Here is a 19,057-nt window from a genome sequence, read left to right on the forward strand (position 1 = left end):
ACTATAAATAGGAGAGGGCCTGAAGAGAAAGAGTAATTTAAAGTAAAACCAACAACATATTCGTATACTTAGAGCATTTGGTTTTTTTTTTTGATCCAATTTGTAAGTTGGAAAGAATCAGAAGAAAAGGCAAGTAACTGAAAGGATTGAAAAGAAATTGAAGGCCAATTGGAAAGTTGCTTAGAATTATCCACTGTGACATACTAAGTTAACTTAAAGGTGCACCACACAATTACAATTGCTGGGGAATCCCAAGGGTATATACAGGTATTTTTAGGCATGTGATACATGTGCACGGGAGGTCTAATTGGAGGGTTTGAACGTGGGAGTATTTTTTTTTCCCCCAACCCAAATTAACCAAGCAACTACTTTCAATATAAGAAAAAGTAGTAACGGGGCATCTTATGGCAGATTCAGACCACATGAAACCAAGGATAGTCTTCCTTTTCGGAATTGACGTGGCACACTACAGAAATGATTCTATTCATGGATATAAATTGTATGACTTTGCCCAAGCCAGAGATTGACAATAGCGTGTTGTATGCTCAGCAGCACGAGATCTAAACAATGTATAGGGGCAAAAACAAAACCCTATGTAAACCATGCAACTGATCTGAAAGTAGCTACAAGCCACCTGCTGCAGTCCAATAAATTCTTCAATGATACTGTCATGTATTTTTGAAATCTGGCATGGAGCTAGACATATGGTCAGTTTCCCAGCTGTTGCCAGTCATGTGACTTGTGCTCTGATAAACTTCAGTCACTCTTTACTGCAAGTTGGAGTGATATTCAGTTACACTGAGTAGGAGAAACAGCCTGCCAGAAAGCAGTTCCAAATCTAAAGTGCTGGCTCTTTCTGTAAGCACATGACCAGGCAAAATTATCGAAGATGTCACCTACACACCAATATTATAACTTAAAAAAAAAAATTACATATATATACTTGCTGGTTCAGGAATTTTATATGGTAGCGCGAGTGATTTGCAGTGTAATTTGGAAACATTTAAGAAAAATCAGAGTTCTTTAAACGTGCTATTAAAACCTCCCACTATCCACACATTAAAAACAAAGAGGCAGTGATTAAGAAAAATGGACAGCAATTGTTTTTATTTATCAAAACAGTTCATTACAGATGAATTTGTAAATAAACATGAGCAGAGCGTACAACTGCATGTACAAAAGCAACATTTACAAAATTTGTACATAAAGAGCATTACAGTTTTAAAAAAGTAACTTGCAAAATGTTACATTACGGCTTTATACAGGCAATGTCGCAAATATTTACATTTCAAGATGCAAAACAAATTTGTACACCGTTTATAAAGGAGGCATGAACTAAACCATGTAGGGCATTTATGTATTCTATTCGTTACTGGGATTGAATAAAAACAAGGAGCTTAATTCATAAGGGGACATTTCTATATGATTTAAAAGGTGCTGCTGAGTTGAACTAGATGATCCGGAATCCTGCCAGTCAGCCCATTTGGGTAATACAGTTAAAATAGCCACAATAACTTTCACTTGTTCCATCATGCAACAAATAAGGCTCTAGTCTTAAGGTGCCCATAGACGCAATATCCAAGAAGACTTGGATATTGTCAGCCTCTTCAGGCAACTAATCTACCTGAAATGTCTTCCCGTTGGCTAGAATGTGAATCACCGGCGGGATGGCACTTGGATCGCTTTGTTTTCGCCCAAAGTTGTCTCACGAGGAAACTTCGGGCGACTTTGGAAAGCCGAGGTGGGCGACTAATCTCCCTGAATCACAGCGTGTGCCACCACCCTGAAGCAACGTTAAGAGGCCTATTTATCATGCGGAGTAAAAAGTGGAGTGAAGCATTACCAGTAATGGCGTCCATATCAACCAAACAAGATTTCAACAGTTTGGAAAACAAAACCAAAGATCTGATTGGTTGCTATAAGCAACATCACTGGTAATGCACACACGTTTGGGATGCTGTTCCTGCAAGTCTGACTACAGAAGGACTTCCAGAAGTGGTTCATGAGAACAACAAGCAATAAAACATGCAAGTGTCATCCAGTCCTATGAGAGTACAGTCTGCTGCATGGCTTTAGTAGTATCCGCCACATTTTACTTAGACTAAATGCTAGAGCACTGAACTCTGCAACACAAGTACTTCAGTACAACATTCACGATGTAAAGGTTCCTCTGCCAACTGAATAACACTGGCAGAGAAAAACTAAAACAAAATCTAAGAGACTACACTAAATGCAGTCAATGGATAATCGCCGGCGATTAAAGCCTTCGAAATGACGAACAGATCATCCCGAAAGCAAAGTCTTCCCCACAATACAGATAACACACTCAAACGCAACACCTCAAATTCCATTCACCCAACTCCAGCATTTAGTCTGAACTTACAAGAGCCGTCCATGATATTTCAATTTCAGAACAATAAGAACTCCCCACTGATGACTGTAGGTGTTCTGGCTGACCATGGTCTATTCATGTTCTTCCCAAACAATAAGTTGCTCCAGAGATGTTTAGCAAGAAAAGCCAAAGAGGTGTTAAGTATCCCTAACTGTTAACATGCCCCTGTTAAGGCAGATTTAAGTATTCTAGTCAATTTAACTTTCCTTGAAAAATAAAAATAAGGGACACTGAAATGCTAGTGGTATGGAGAATGACAAGCCAATAAATGTTGAAGAGTCAAAAGATACCAGTCATTTCTTTAGTTAGAATATAGGGAAGAGGATATCCTGAATGCAAGTTTGATATGTTTGGGTCAGAACTTGCCATTAAAGTGACCGAGCAGTTTGCAGCCCAACAGAATCTGCTAATTTGAGGGACAACTGCATTTTTATAGATACTTAGACCTCTGACCCTGCAAGAAAGCAGATTTAGGCCACATTTCAACTCAAAAGCAACCTAAACACAAAAAAAAAAAAATTCATGTTGGGGGAAAAAAAAAAGCGTTTTTTAGAGCTGAACCAAACAAGTATTTCAAATAGAAAAATTGAAGATAAAGTACAAGTACACAACCATTTGATAATTTTAAAATACAGCAAAAAACAAAACCCGACTGGCTACAGAATGATGTGCACAACCACTTCTCCTTAAAGGACCAGTAACAAAAAATGTTTTAAAAAGTGTTTCTACATAAAAAAAAAACAAAAAACCCCAAGATATATTTAACTTTAAATTCGCAAAGTCTTTATTAAGAAATAGCTTACCGATACTCTTGAGCTCCTCTTCAGCAAAGGCGACAGGACGACAATCCATTGTGCGGCGTTTGATTTCTCCTCCCTGCCATCTATAGGAGATGGCCAGGGAGGAGAAATAAGAGTGCCGCACGATAGATCATCTCCCTGTCACCTTTTATGAAGAGGAGCGCAAGCAGAGTATCTGTAAGCCATTTCTTAATAAAAACTTTAAATGTATCGTGGATGTTTTTTGTGTTATGTAGAAACCAAAATTTTTTTTTATGTTAACAGCCTTTTAGGCCACCATACACAGGCAAATATAAGCCGCTGACAGATTAAGTTGGCAGTTTATTGGGCAGTTTATGGGGCCCTCAGACAGGCTTCCCTCAGCAATATCTGGCATGTCGATCAGGCAGGTTTGAAAATTCCGTTTGTTGATGTGGCCCTTGATCAGACCGTCTGTATTTTTATTATCTGATCGCTGGGCCCCATCCACCTCCCTATGTATGTAGGCACTGCAGCCTACATTTTCAAAATGCTGCATCACTAACAATGTAGAGCTTTGAGAAAAAAAGGGGCATAGAATAAACAAACAATCCCCAGGAGCTGGCAATGGTACTGCTGCATTATTTAAAAATACTCCCAAGTGGCAAGAGCTTTAGGGTAGGACTACATGGACATATCGTCGGGATCCGACAAAAATACGTTTTACCGTGAATGCATTGTCGTATTGTGTTGCAGCGTTGATCAGACACGACTGTCGGATGCACTCATCTTCTGCATCCAAAAGTCGTGTCGCATCGGATCAACGCTGCAACACAATACGACAATGCATTCACTTACCTTATTTTTGTTACATACGATTTGTCGGATCGCGACGAAAATGTCTTTAGTCCTACCCTTGATAAAGTTTGCTTTCACTACTCACAGGCTCCGCTTCAATTACTCAAACACCACAGTGCATCATGGTAGAAAATTAGGAGGCACGATCTTCAGAATGTTTAGCTCGTGACTTTAAAAACACATGCTGGATGTTCCAGATGCTAAATAGAGCATCATTCTTTCTGCAGTTTAAGCAGGTGACAGTCACCATGAAGAGGGCCATAAGCTCACTAGCCAAATATACCTGCTTCTTCAATGAACTGTGGTGAAAAACAGAATCTGAGCTTGAAGCCACAATACACCCATGGGTAAATCCTTTCAGCCCCTAATCATTAGATATCAAAGCCTATGCAAGATTAACACAAACATCTATAAACAGAAAACAGCAGTTCATTGTAAGACTGTTGGACCTATAGAAATACCGCAGCAGAAAAGTAGCATCTTTCCGACTACACATTTCAACTACGTAACAAGTATGAAATATTGGTTTCCGTTGGGATAAAACACATGTGGGCACGTTTTCCAACATTGGAGATAAATATGTGGAGATTTCTGGAGATGTTGCCCATAGCAACCAGGTATATGTTTGTTTTCTAACTTATAAGTGGCTGTTTAAATTGCCGATTGATTGCCATGGGCAACATCTACAAAGAAGTAAATATGCCCCATGGAGCTATAATTGATATACTTGGTACTATGGGTGATCAACTTTCATAATGTATAGCATGCAAAGCAAACAAAATCAAGGATCAAAACAAGTCAAAAGAAAAAGGCTTATACCGTGCCAAAATTGCTGGCAATTCACACAAAGCAAACAGTGCAGAAGACATCTTCAACCAGTTATAGGTATTTACATTTTATAAAGCCGGTTAGGCAAACCACCATCTGTTTGGTTGGAGAGTAGGTGGAGATATGCAGATACAGCTCCGCTGCTCCAATATCAAGTGCTTTGAAGAACTCCACCTAGCAGACCTTTACCAGCACCAAAAGCTCTGCATTGGGTAAGGCAGTCTGGTTACTTCATGAAATCTTACATCGTATAGCTGCACAAGAGTGGACCTGGGTGTGAAGATTTAGTTTCTGCTGTTAGGTGTAAACAGGGCATATGATGAAAAAAATACAAATCCCAGGCCCTTGCTTCTGGTAAAGGACTGTGCGTTAACTAAGCAATTCCTCCTCAATAAAGCAGGGTTCCAGATCAAAGGCATCGTCTGCTTCAACTTTCCGGACCTTAGTAGGAGTGCCTGTGAACTAATGAAAACAAATAGTTAGGGCGGGTGAAGAGGTCATTGCACAGAGCTAAAGGTCATTAACCTTAAAGACAAAATATTAAAAGTCACAAAGCTATCCCAAAAAAAAAAAAAAAAAATTTTTTATATACATATATAATTTCTTAAGGATAGTGTGTACATATTGTTTAACAGTTTATATAGCCACCCCTACCAGTGAATTTTGTCCCCAATATGACGTCAATTGTTTCCAAAAAAAAAGTATTTTTGTGCCATTCCATGTTTTGACAAACAGGACATTGTAATCCTACGAATAACCTTGAGGGGCCACTGTTGTAAGGCCTACTTAAGGAAGTGACATGACTGAATATGCAAGCCTATGATTAAGGGAGTTACTCCCGAAAGCATTATGTGTTGTAGGTCAGTGACCAGTTGGAATAAAACACCTTTTTTTAACCGGAGTGCCGCCTTTGTCTTGAGCCAGTATTACAGAGCAACCGGAACACTAAAGTGGAGCTACACTAAGAACACACAGGGCGTGAGTTTGGAGCGGCCTATTTCTTTTTTTCCTACTGTACATTTAAATGTACCGTATGCCAATCACATAGCAAAAGCACCCAGGGGTGGCGATATCAATAGTCGTTTAAAGGGGATGTTCACCTTCCAAACACTTTTTTCAATTCAGTTGTTTTTAGATTGTTCCCCAGAAATACTTTTTTCAATTACTTGCCATTATTTATTTTTTACGTTTTTTCCAAAATCTAAGTTTAAAGGTGAATGTTTGTGTGTCTGGTGTTGGGAGTCTGCCAGCTCAGTAATTCAGGCGAGATTCTAAACTGTTACAATTTTACAACATTGAGTTGATACATTTCTCAGCAGTATCTCTGGAGTATTAGCAACTATTGTATCAATTCTAACAGCTGCCTGTAATGAAACCCAGAGATTCTGCTCAGCAGGGACAAAGATAAGAAATGGATCAACTAAATGTATCAATTTAGAACAATTTACAGGATCGGCGACCCCCCTCCCAGAGCTGCTTCAGAAGGAGAGAAATGACACTTTACACTTCAGGTCACACATAGAAAATAGAAAGTCATTGGAAAAAGTTTTTATTTCTGGTGATCTATCTGAAACCAACTAGTTTGAAGGTGAACAACCCCTTTAAAACGTGAAGCGTTCTGGATACATGAACTGGACTGTGCCATCCCCAAGGGACTGAATGGGAAATTGCAACTAAATGGTTTCCTGAGGTTTTGCATTTCAGTACTATGATAAACAGTATCTCATTTGTATCTTTTCATTCCACAGGAGAGTATATACTTAGTATCTAAGAATAATTAAATTTCTGAAGTCTGTAAGTAACATGCTTTTAAATGTTACAGTGTTTCAGTGTGAAAACAAAGTAACTGTTTTGAGTTTTATATATATCTGAAGAGAACTTTCATGGAAATCCAACACTGACATCTTATGGTTAAAATATGGAATGGCACTTACAAACGAGAGACTTTTTGGAAACACTGTATATGGATCATATTGGTGCCAACATTCACTGGTAGGGGTGGGTATTTAAAATGGTCATTGGTAAGAGGAGTAATATCCAACAGCAATATATAAAACACAAGTTTCACATTAGATGATGCAATAAAACTTTATAGGTTGGCTTACACCGGACCACTATCAAGAACAGAATGGACAAAAAAAAAAAATCAAAACTTACTAGGTTCTCTTGAGAACTTGTTTCTGTGCAGACCATATCTTCTTCCATACTAGAAATTAAAAACAAATTATACATCAGGACAACAGCATAATGTAGAATCAAAGACTTTTCATAAATCACATATTAAAGAATATCTGCACTTTACGCAGCCGGCTGATTGAGAGACGAAACAGTAGTCACCAGATTGCAAAGTTCATGATGGTTCAGGGATAAACATGCTTAGAAGTATTCGTTCTATGAATACACTTTTCTAACCTATACATCATAAGCATTTTAAGGAAGAGTTCAGAGTAAAAATAAAAACTGGGTAAATCGATAGGCTGTGCAAAATAAAAAAGGTTTTCAATAAAGTTAGCCAAAAATGTAATGTATAAAGGCTGGAGTGACTGGATGTGTAACATAGAACACTACTTCCTGCTTTTCAGCTCTATAACGGAGTTAGTCAGTGACTTAAAGGGCACCAATCATGACCAAAATCATTTACTAAGTAAATACACTATGTGAAAAGTCAAGAAATCCGATTTTTAAAACAGTTAGAATTGTTTGTATAATGTAAATGATCAGCTCCCTATTCCTTCTGCAAGATCTCCCCTATCTCCCCTGCAGTTCTAGCTGAGGCAGCCATCTTGGATTTCACTGGCTCCTCCTACCTATATCTTCCCAGCCAACTGTAGCTCTGAAATCTCGCACATGCTCAGTTCAAATTCCTTGTTTGCTTATCAACCCTTCTAAGCTATTTTCAAATCAGCCAAACCTGTGTGTTAGCTGCTGTACAGTAGTGCTGCCACCTGCTGGAAGTTAGCAGGTGGCAGCACTTCTAATGGATACTTCTAGTGGAGGAGTTTACTAAAACAAGGCATTCTGGGTAGAATACTCAAAGCAGTGTTACAATCTGAGCATGCTCCTGAAATTTGCACATTATAGTCTCTGTTAGAGTCTCAATATGGCCTCCCTCACTGAAAGAACCCATTTGACAAAGTAAGGGATTTTTTTTTAAAACCTGCAGTTTTTTCAAAAAACTATATATGTAGTTTGATTAAACGTGTTTAGCTTGTACTGGTCAGATTGTTAATATGTGTTTGATTTTGGCTGTGATAGGTGCCCTTTAAGGGGGCCCAAATGGGACATAACTATTCAGTGAGTTTACAATCGTCAGCTCAGATTCAAAAGCACCAGTTATGACCCATGTGGCCCCCTCAAGTCACTGATTGGTTACTGCCTGGTAACCAGTGGAAACCAAGAGAGCTGAAAAGTAGTAAGTAGTGTTGTGGCTATTATGTTACACATCCAGTCACTCCAGCCTTTATACATTACATTTTTGGCTAACTAACTAGATTAGAAACATCTTTTATTTTGCACAGCATATTTACACTGAATTCCTTTAAAGTGATATGGACAAACTTCAAAATATGAAGTTACATTAGAAGTTGCATATAGGTCATGTTGATCATTTTTCACAGATAGGTTTGTTTTGTAAGTTGCTAAACTTGTTTTGCCAGTGTCTTGTCAACCTGTATTATTTATAACATCAACAGTCTACTGCAACACAAATATAGCAGCCCCCTCAAGAGAACCTGCGGGATCGGATAGATAGTTTAAAAGCATTAGATAGTATGTTTATGGCAAGATTATAAAGCTCAAGCAAAGAATGTTTGGAAATAATATATGTATATATAAGCCACAGCCTAATGAATTAATGTGATACAAAGTATGCTGTTAAAGGAGAACTAAACCCTAAAAATGAATGTGGCTAAAATGCCATGTTTTATATATAGAACTTATTGCACGAGGCTAAAGTGTCAGCTTGTCAATAGCAGCAATGATCCAGGACTTCAAACTTGTCACAGGGGGTCACCATCTTGGAAAGTGTCTGTGACACTCACATGCTCAGTGGGCTCTGATTGGCTGTTGAGAAGCTCAGCTTAGGGTTCGTCACTAATTATCCAGCAGAAAAAGCTTCCCCTGTAATATAAGCTGATGCTACAGGTTTTCTGATTATTAAATTCTGATGCTAATTGCACTGGTTTCTGTGCTGCCATGTAGTAATTATCTGTATTAATTACTAATCAGCCTTATATTGTGACATTTCTATTCTATGTGTACTGTATATTGTGAGTGGGTCCCTAAGCTCAGTAAGTGACAGCAGCACAGAGCATGTGCAGTGAATCAGCAGAAAAGAAGATGGGGAGCTACTGGGGCATCTTTGGAGACACAGATCTTTACTGCTAAAGGGCTGTGGTTGCCTTGGGCTGGTACTCCTTTAGTTCTCCTTTAAGAAAAGAGCAACGGATTGAACAAGAACGATTATGAAAATTAGTTTGGTTTCCAAAGCCATGACATTAAAAAGCTGCTACAAAGACTAGGTACTGATAAATCTCACTGAAAAATGGCAGTTCACCTAAACAGGAGGCATTTTCTTATGTTACAGCATCACGTTATTCTACTTGCTTAAGTGTTGAAATAAAAAGATTATAGGATGACAACTTACAAAGGCTGCAAGTCACTGCCTTCCGCTGCAGGAGGGTCCCACTGATGTAGAGCAATTCTCCACAGCCTGATTTGCTGGTCCCAAGATCTGCGGCTGTATTTTTTGAACTTATTGGGAGTTCTAGGATGAACATTAGGCTCTCGAAGATGTCTAAAAAGCAAACCGCTTAAATTTACTTACACAAGAATGTATTTGCATACTATATAATGTGGGGTAAGGGTGCCATTTACTAACAAGGAGTGGTTCACCTTTAAGTTAACCTTTAGTATGTTACAGAATAGCTAATTGTAAGCAACTTCACAATTGGTCATTATTTAATTTAAGTTTTTAAATAATTTGCCTTCAGAATGTCCAGTTTTAAAATGGGGGTCACTGACCCCATATAATAAACAAACGCGCTGTAAAGACTTTTTACTTGTCTTTCTATTCAGGCTTCTAAAATTCATATTCCAGTCGCTTATTCAAATCAATGCATGGTTACTAGGGTCATTTGGACCAGATTGCTGAAATTGCAAAATGGAGAGCTGCTGAATAAAAAGCTAAATAACTCAAAAACCACAAATAAAAAAAAAATTAAAACCAATTGCGAATTGTCTCAGAATATCCCTCTCTACATCATACTAAAATTTAAAGGTGAACAGCCCCTTTAACAGTTGCAACTAAAGCTGAAGTGCTAATTTTATACAAAAAGAATACCTTGGCACTGCCTTAATGTATCGATCATATGCAATCGTATTTTTTCCATAGTTAATCTGCTTCTGTCTTCTTGTAATTACAGCTGGGTCAGTTTCCATCTCTCCATGTGTAGATGAATCCTTTGAATCAGAACTGGAACCGAAAAAAAAAAAAAAAGTGTGAAGAATATTGCAAGTATCCAAGTAACCATAACTCAATAGATCTTAATTTTAAATAGTACAGTAGAACTTCATGCTGCAAGATATCTGCATAGGTCAGTCCAGTTACTAAAAATGCAGTCCTGGACAATCTACAGCTGAGGTTGCCTGTTGGTACCAAACATTGGCCATTTTCGATCTGGGACTACTTTGCACTTCAAAGGCATATTAGGCTCGTCCCATTGGCTATTAATTGGCTGCAGACAGAATGACTAAAGCATTATTGACTGGGCAATTTGTAGCACAAGTTACCCATAGCAACCAGTGTTCAGAATTGAGCCCCAGTATTTTAGCAAAGCAGTGCTGACCTGTCTTTTGGAGCATTCTATCTCCTACGCAACAAATCTAGGATTGTGTCAAGACATGTAATGCAGGGGTTTCAGATTCACCCATATCTTTTACTAATCAGGGCTAAAGGAGCACCTTTATGTGATATGACTTTAAAGCACCAAATAACTGAAGGAGACATTCAGATTAAAGGGGAACTATCGTGAAAATGAAAACGTAATATAAGCTTCATCATACTGAAAGAAAATTTTAAATACAATCAATTAAATTCTGCATCATTTTCGGCAATAATCAATTTACTCTTCACCATCACTGTCAGCATCTGTTTCTTTTCATCCATCATTTCAGTGTGCTGAAGCTTAAATTAAATTTTAAATTTCATCACTTGCTCTCCAACTTCAAATTAAGGTTTTAGGTCAGGCCGCATTTTAGAAATGCGAGCCTAATCAAATTGGCTAAATTTAGGAATATCGGATTATAGGACATTACATGGTCATTGCAGCCCCGAAAAATGATAACCTGTTCTCTAGATAAAGAGTTGGTACATAGAAGTTTAGAAAAAAGAAAAAAAAGAAACCCTTTTGAACAGTCCATGGAATATCCAGATTTATTTCAAAGGCTAAGTCATACAATTTAACAGTGAGGCTATCCATAGGATCGCTTAAATTGTATGAACCCTCTTAAACTACTAGATTTTGGTATGGATGTATTTTTTTGTTGGCAACTGAAAAGCAGTAACAAAGGCTTTCCTTATTTTTACTAAAAAAAAAATGAAAATTAAAATGTACATCCTGATTTTATGTTTTCCCTCATTTTACATCGTTTTGTGGTCCCACCTATATATTATGCACAATACAATACCCTGAAAAACTTATAGGATTCTACTGTATCTCCTATTGTGCCATTACCCTTAGCCATACAAAATGACCTCAAAACACCAGAGTAGTTCATCCATATAATGCAAAAATAAGACCCCACTCAGCCAAGGCCACAGACAGTTACTGTCGCTTAGATTCAAACTCACCTTCCAGACGATGATCTCCTTTCTCTTCTGCCAAATTCATTAATCAGAAGTTTCCTCCTGTATCTGGGAAAGGATAGAATAAGATTACACCACTACAAAATTCAGGTGGGGGGGAAGCAGCATTTCATACCACCATAAATATGGTTTTGTATAGCAAACGTTGCTGCAATCACAAAGTGTGAATGTAAAACTACTAAAAAGTGCTTGGCATACTTCCAAGTTATTCAAGTAGCAGGCAGTAGCAAAGCATTGTAAGCACAAAATAAGTCTACTTTAGCTAGTAGTCCTATGTTTATTCTCAAACTGGACATCAGAAAAAAAAACCTTCTATAAACCAACCGAGCTATGTCTTGGTCAACTTTTTCCCTCAGCTGCTCATCTTCTTCCACTGCACTGCCCCAGTCTTTGCATCTTGCCACTGGCTTATGACTTTCAGGGGTTGTAAAGCTGGTAGAAAAAAAGGTCATGTTAGAACAAGTGTAGAATGCAGCAATTCCTGTTTCTAAGCAGAGAGGAGACTTTAAACTATCATTACTTTTTTTGATCTTAAAGTTGTAGTTCACTTTTAAGCTAACTTTCAGTATGTTATACAACGACCAATCCTTAGCAACTTTTCAGCTGGTCTTCATATTTTCACTTAAAGGGGTTGTTCGCCTTTCAGTTAATGTTTAGTATGATGTAGAGAGTGATATTCTGAGACAATTTGCAATTGGTTGTCATTTTTCATTATTTGTGGTTTTGGAGTTATTTAGCTTTTTCCAGCAGCTCTCCAGTTGCAATTTCCGCAGTCTGGTTTCTAGGGTTCAAATTACACTGGCAACCATGCATGGATATGAACAAGAGACTGGAATATGAATAAGATGCCTGAAAATAAAGAGGAGTAACAAAAAGTAGCAGCAACTATTAATGTGTAGCCTTACAGAGCATTTGTTTTTAGATGGGGTCAGTGACCCCCATTAGAAAGCTGGAAACAGAAAAAAATTCAAAAAACTATTAAAAACAAAAAAATGATGGCCAATTGGAGAGTTGCTTAGAATGCCATTCTATAACATACTAAAATTTAACTTAAAAGGTGAACCACCTCTTAAGAATTTATTTTTTTTTCATAGTTTTTCAATTAGTTACCTCTTCTGACTTTCTAGGTTTCAAATGGGGGTAAGCGACACCACCGGCCACAAGCCTAGTTTTTTTTTTTTATAAATTCCTTATCCAATCTATTCAGCCTCTTATTCATATTCCAGTGTAACTCAAACTCAATGCCTAGTTTTTTTTTTTAATTTAGATCCTAGAAAGCAGATAGGTGCTGAAATACCAAACTGGAGTCTGTTTAACACAAATCTAACAAAAAAATGGTTTAAAGGGTTAAAAATGGCAACATGGTTGTTTCTCGTATCAAGCTACAGCTGTTCCATCACTCATCATAATCTAAAACTAATCAAACTTGTTTCTCTGCCTTGGATTAATGCTGCTAGAAAGTATAATAAGCAAGTTTATTGTTATCAATAAGGACAATTCAGAGTAAAAATAGAACGGTTACCATCATATGAAAAGGTCTGTTACAAGGCACCCCCCCCCCCCAAGAAAGGCTGTACCACAATATTCATTTTGGGAAAGGCCTTAGTGCCAAGCTTCAAGGACATGTTTATACTGAAGTCTACTTCTCTCAAAGAGTCACTTATATTCTCTTTATATATGCTTCATGAAAAATAGATAAGGATAGTGCTAAAGAAGGTCAGGCACCCATTATCCAGAACGCTCAGGACTGGGGTTTTCTGGATAATGATCTTTCTGTAATTCTACTAGAAAGTCATGTAAAAATGAAACCCAATAGGCTGGTTTTGCTTCCAATAAGGATTAATTATATCTTAGTTGGGATTAAGTACAATGTACTGTTATTACAGAGAGAAAAAAGAAATCCTTTTTAAAAATTTGCATTATTTGGATAAAATGTAGTCTATGGGAGATGGTCTCTCTCTAATTTGGAGCTTTCTGAATAACTTTCTGGATAACAGACCTAATACCTGTACAAGCACAAAAACAGTTACAGTTGCCAAGGTAAAGGAAAGGGAGGCAAGCAGAAACACAAACAGCAGTTATATGCCAACACTATACAATACCTGTCAGGCCTCGCTTGAGGTTCTTCGGAAGGCTTAGTATCAAAAACTGTGGAATCTGTATCATCGTGACGTCTCAGTTTTCCGTCTGAGCATCGCTTCCTTCCTTGTGACCAGCGAGAGGGTGCATGAGGCCTATAACAAGCAGTAAAATGTAGTTCTTTAGTCATAATTTAGTATAATGGGGGTTCTACTGTATTCATATAAAGAAAAAATAGCCGCACTCACTGAGAAAGGTCTCAAGGAAGACAAACATTGGAATACTATATTTTCCTGCAAGTGCCTTGCTTTACATGATATTCTCTATCTATCAGTCTGTATCTCGACCCCCCCCCACCCAGTATTCCGAGTTACAACCAAAACTGCATCTCCATATAAATGTACAGCACAGCTACAGGTCGACCAGGGACTCCATGCATGGAGGGGACTAGGATACGTTGGCTGGCAAATATATTTTTAAATTGATTAACTGTTGTAAACAGCATGACACTTAAAACCAAGGCATTAATGTTTTCCCATCTGTCAGTGTTTGCTTTAGCCCTTCGTAGGATTTTAAGTCACAACCAGAGAGTTAACCGTTACCTTTTAAAGATAATGCAAGGCACAAATTCCCAGCACCTTGCTCACCACTGAATGCATGGTAATTAAAGAGCAAATAAGGCTAAATAGCAATTTAAACATTCCTTACTGACAAAAAAAAGGAGTAAAAAGGTGCTGTTATTCTAGCAGCAACGGCTTAACCCCATATGTAATAAAAGGCACTTAGTTTGCCCAGGAGCAGTAACCTATAGCAACCAATAAGACAGGAGACTGGTAAATTCTGCCTGCTGATTGGCTGCTACGAGTTACTGCTCCTGCCAAACTTAGTGTCTTTTAGAACACAACTGCCTTAGAGAATTAAGTCAGATTTCAGTCTTGTTTGGTGAAATTTACACTACTAAGTGGGGAGGCTTCATTGTATGAGAAACAAATGGATTAATCCATGGGCTGGCTTAGTTGCCCTTAACAAGAATGACTGACTATATATGATCACTGTACAAAAGGGACAAATGTCGGTCTGCGCTGGCTGAACAGTAAACAGCGAACCGGAAGCCATTTTATCGTTCATTTCCGGTGCGCGGCTTCACATGGGTCCGCCTAAGGGAAATTCATTTTTCTGCTTCATATTCCAACAGTATGGAAATAATAGAGAATATTCTCCATTTACGGAGCAGGTGCCTTAGTTATAGAAGTGTTTTGTGTCATGATTGGATTAATAATAACATTTATCTCCCTTAGTTCCTATTTTTCACACAGAAAGTAGATGATAGAAGGGGAAAGGCCGGGGCCAATCAGAAGCTCGCACAGAGGCGTTTATCAGCTCTGGGCCCATTAGAAGGCGCAACCTGAGGGGGGAGAGACGGTTGGCGCCAAACCTGCAGGTGCCTATTTGTATCCTCTATGTAATAAAATGGACGGGCTGCGGCAAGTCTGGATACCTAGGCTCCCTGGCCTGAATGCGCGCGTCTAATACCTGTGTTCCTCGCTGATAGTGCGCCAGTGGTCCGACATGACTGCGATCCCTGAGCAGGTGACCTCTCTTCCTTTCAAGATGTTCTCTTAGGTCTGGGAGAAGCGCGCCAGAATCCCGCAAACATAACCCAGCTCTGCTACGTAGGAACGTACCAATAACAATGCGGGGGGGGGGAAAGATTACCAGAAGCTACCAACGCGCTCCTCTCAACAGCAAACGATCCCCATAACACGATTTAATTATAGGAACTTCGTTTATATATGCTGTAAAGCAAAATTATATGGGCAGTGACAAAAAAAACGGAATGGATCGATTTCATTGGAATCTAGCACCCCTTCTCTTGGATGGAAGATTCGAGGTATCCGCGTTGGGATTGGTTTAGCCTTGCCATCAATCAGCGCTGGGGGAGGGGAGGGTGGAGCCTCGGTAGAAGCCGAGCCAATTCATTGAGCTGATAGGTGCAGCATTGCCTATAGTTCCGTATGTAAATTTTGAACCAGAAATTTCCCCGCCAAATCCAAAGTGTCCTCATTTAGCGCAAAAAAAATACAAATTGTTACAAATAACCAAACTGCTAAAGCTTTTTGACCACTGATTTCACCGAGGAACTGCTGCTTTAAATTTCCACACAGTTCACCTTTTTGCTGAAAATATTTGAACCATTATTTTGAGGTGTTGCTGTGTAAATGTGATCTTTGTTAAGGGTCCCAGAGATAAAGGCCTGGTTTCAGATGGTGGTGGCCCTCGCTGCCAGCTGAACAACAACTGAACTGACAGATGGGGGGCACATTTACTAAGCTCGAGTGAAGGATTAGAATGAAAAACACTTTGAATTTCGAAGTATTTTTTTGGCTATTTCGACCATCAAATTGGCTACTTCGACCTTCGACTTCAACTTCGAATTGAACGATTTGAACTAAAAATCGTTCGACTATTCGACCATTCGATAGTCGAAGTACTGTCTCTTTAAAAAAAAACTTTGACCACCTACTTCGCCACCTAAAACCTACCGAGCACCAATGTTAGCTTATGGGGAAGGTCCCCATAGGCTTTCCTAGCAATTTCTGTTTGAAGGAAAATCGTTTGATCGATGAATTAAAATCCTTCGAATCGTTCGATTCGAAGGATTTAATCGAACGAATTGCGGTAAATCCTTTCGATATTCGAAGGATTTAACTTCGATGGTCGAACATCGAGGGTTAATTAACCCTCGATATTCAACCCATAGTAAATGTGCCCCATAGTGTTGCCCCCTGGCCTGTAACTAGGGATGCCACCTTTTCTGGAAAAAAATATTTATCTTTTTCCCTATTAATACCATTGGGGTCAGCCATCATTTTTACCAGACAGGCCAGTAAAACACCGGCCAGGTGGCAACCCTACCTGTAACAATGATGCTCCATGCTAATATTATTAATAGGGAAGAAAACTAAAAACATAGGGAGACTGCTGTTTTATTACCACAAACTAGAAGTACTGACTATACTCCCTGTTAATAATATTGGCATCAAGTATATGTAGGGTTGCCACCTTTTCTGGAAAAAAATACCGGCTTTCCAATATGTTTATCTTTTTTCTTTTTTTAATAACATTGGGATCAGCCATCATTGTGACCGACCAGGCCTGGAAAATACCGGCCAGGTGGCAATCCTACATGTATACAGTGGTGTGAAAAACTATTTGCCCCCTTCCTGATTTCTTATTCTTTTGCATGTTTGTCACACTTAAATGTTTCTGCTCATCAAAAACCGTTAACTATTAGTCAAAGATAACATAATTGAACACAAAATGCAGTTTTTAAATGAAGGTTTACGTTATTAAGGGAGAAAAAAAACTCCAAATCTACAGGGGCCTGTGTGAAAAAGTGATTGCCCCCCTTGTTAAAAAATAACTTAACTGTGGTTTATAACACCTGAGTTCAATTTCAAAGGTTATAAAGCCATTTCTAAAGCTTTGGGACTCCAGCGAACCACAGTGAGAGCCATTATCCACACATGGAACAGTGGTGAACCTTCCCAGGAGTGGCCGGCCGACCAAAATTACCCCAAGAGCGCAGAGACAACTCATCCGAGAGGCCACAAAAGACCCCAGGACAACATCTAAAGAACTGCAGGCCTCACTTGTCTCAATTAAGGTCAGTGTTCACGACTCCACCATAAGAAAGAGACTGAGCAAAAACGGCCTGCATGGCAGATTTCCAAGGCGCAAACCACTTTTAAGCAAAAAGAACATTAAGGCTCGTCTCAATTTTGCTAAAAAACATCTCAATGATTGCCAAGACTTTTGGGAAAATACCTTGTGGACCGACGAGACAAAAGTTGAACTTTTTGGAAGGTGCGCGTCCCGTTACATCTGGCGTAAAAGTAACACAGCATTTCAGAAAAAGAACATCATACCAACAGTAAAATATGGTGGTGGTAGTGTGATGGTCTGGGGTTGTTTGCTGCTTCAGGACCTGGAAGACTTGCTGTGATAGATGGAACCATGAATTCTACTGTCTACCAAAAAATCCTGAAGGAGAATGTCCGGCCATCTGTTCGTCAACTCAAGCTGAAGCGATCTTGGGTGCTGCAGCAGGACAATGACCCAAAACACACTAGCAAATCCACCTCTGAATGGCTGAAGAAAAACAAAATGAAGACTTTGGAGTGGCCTAGTCAAAGTCCTGACCTGAATCCTATTGAGATGTTGTGGCATGACCTTAAAAAGGATGGTTCATGCTAGAAAACCCTCAAATAAAGCTGAATTACGACAATTCTGCAAAGATGAGTGGGCCAAAATTCCTCCAGAGCGCTGTAAAAGACTCGTTGCAAGTTATCGCAAACGCTTGATTGCAGTTATTGCTGCTAAGGGTGGCTCAACCAGTTATTAGGTTCAGGGGGCAATTACTTTTTCACACAGGTTTGGATTTCTTTTCTCCCTAAATAATAAAAACCCTCATTTAAAAACTGCATTTTGTGTTTACTTGTGTTATCTTTGACTAATAGTTAAATGTGTTTGATGATCAGAAACATTTTGTGTGACAAACATGCAAAAGAATAAGAAATCAGGAAGGGGGCAAATAGTTTTTCACACCACTGTATATATATATATATATATATATATATACATATATTGGCTGTGGGGCTCCAGCAATAATGGCATACCCCTGGCTGCAGTCAGTGTCGGACTGGGATGTCAGGGGCCCACCAGAAAATCTTAAACTGAGAGCCCACTTTCCAAAATATTATTCCTCCTCTCCTCTCCTCACTCAACTTCTTTTATATCTACTTACTATATTATTCCATTATTACACATTTTTCCCCATAAAGAAATAGTGAATGACCATGAAATAGGCCAAATGTTTAGATGCAAGAGGCCCCCCTGATACCTGGGCCCACTGGGAGTTTTCCTGGTACCCTTATGGGCCAGTTGACACGGGCTGCAGTTCTACTACTCCATCCCCCCTACTATAACTAGCCAGGTTACAAATGATGCCCCCTGCAGTTGACACCTTCCGTTCCCTTCCCCCCAGGTAGCTGGAGGCAGTTTGTATAACAAATAATGTTGTCCCGTGCAAGCGAATTTGCGTATGTTGTCACATGCATAACTAGATTTTCTCGCGCAGAAGGCTCGGCCACACTTCATGAGATGTTAATTTGCAGCTCATACGCCTATTCATACGCCGATTCATCAAAATGTGGTTACGTTTTGGCAGCAGGACTGTATTCAGGTCCGATGCTGCCCTAGGCACCGGACCTAAAC

The 19,057-nt window shown here is 39.0% G+C and overlaps 1 protein-coding gene across 1 annotated transcript; it reads right to left on the bottom strand.

Moving 5' to 3' along the window:
- Window positions 1-1,080: 1,080 nt before the first annotated feature.
- On the bottom strand, window positions 1,081-15,391 carry slbp.L (stem-loop binding protein L homeolog). The gene is given in 10 exon segments (NM_001088357.1): window positions 1,081-3,096; window positions 3,319-4,513; window positions 4,557-5,298; window positions 6,994-7,042; window positions 9,482-9,631; window positions 10,178-10,309; window positions 11,687-11,749; window positions 12,026-12,133; window positions 13,804-13,935; window positions 15,314-15,391. Coding segments are annotated over 8 exon segments (765 nt in total). The 5' UTR covers window positions 15,352-15,391; the 3' UTR covers window positions 1,081-3,096; window positions 3,319-4,513; window positions 4,557-5,205.
- Window positions 15,392-19,057: the final 3,666 nt, after the last annotated feature.

This window comes from Xenopus laevis, chromosome 1L (genome assembly GCF_017654675.1).
Source record: "Xenopus laevis strain J_2021 chromosome 1L, Xenopus_laevis_v10.1, whole genome shotgun sequence".
Lineage (NCBI taxonomy): Eukaryota > Metazoa > Chordata > Amphibia > Anura > Pipidae > Xenopus > Xenopus laevis.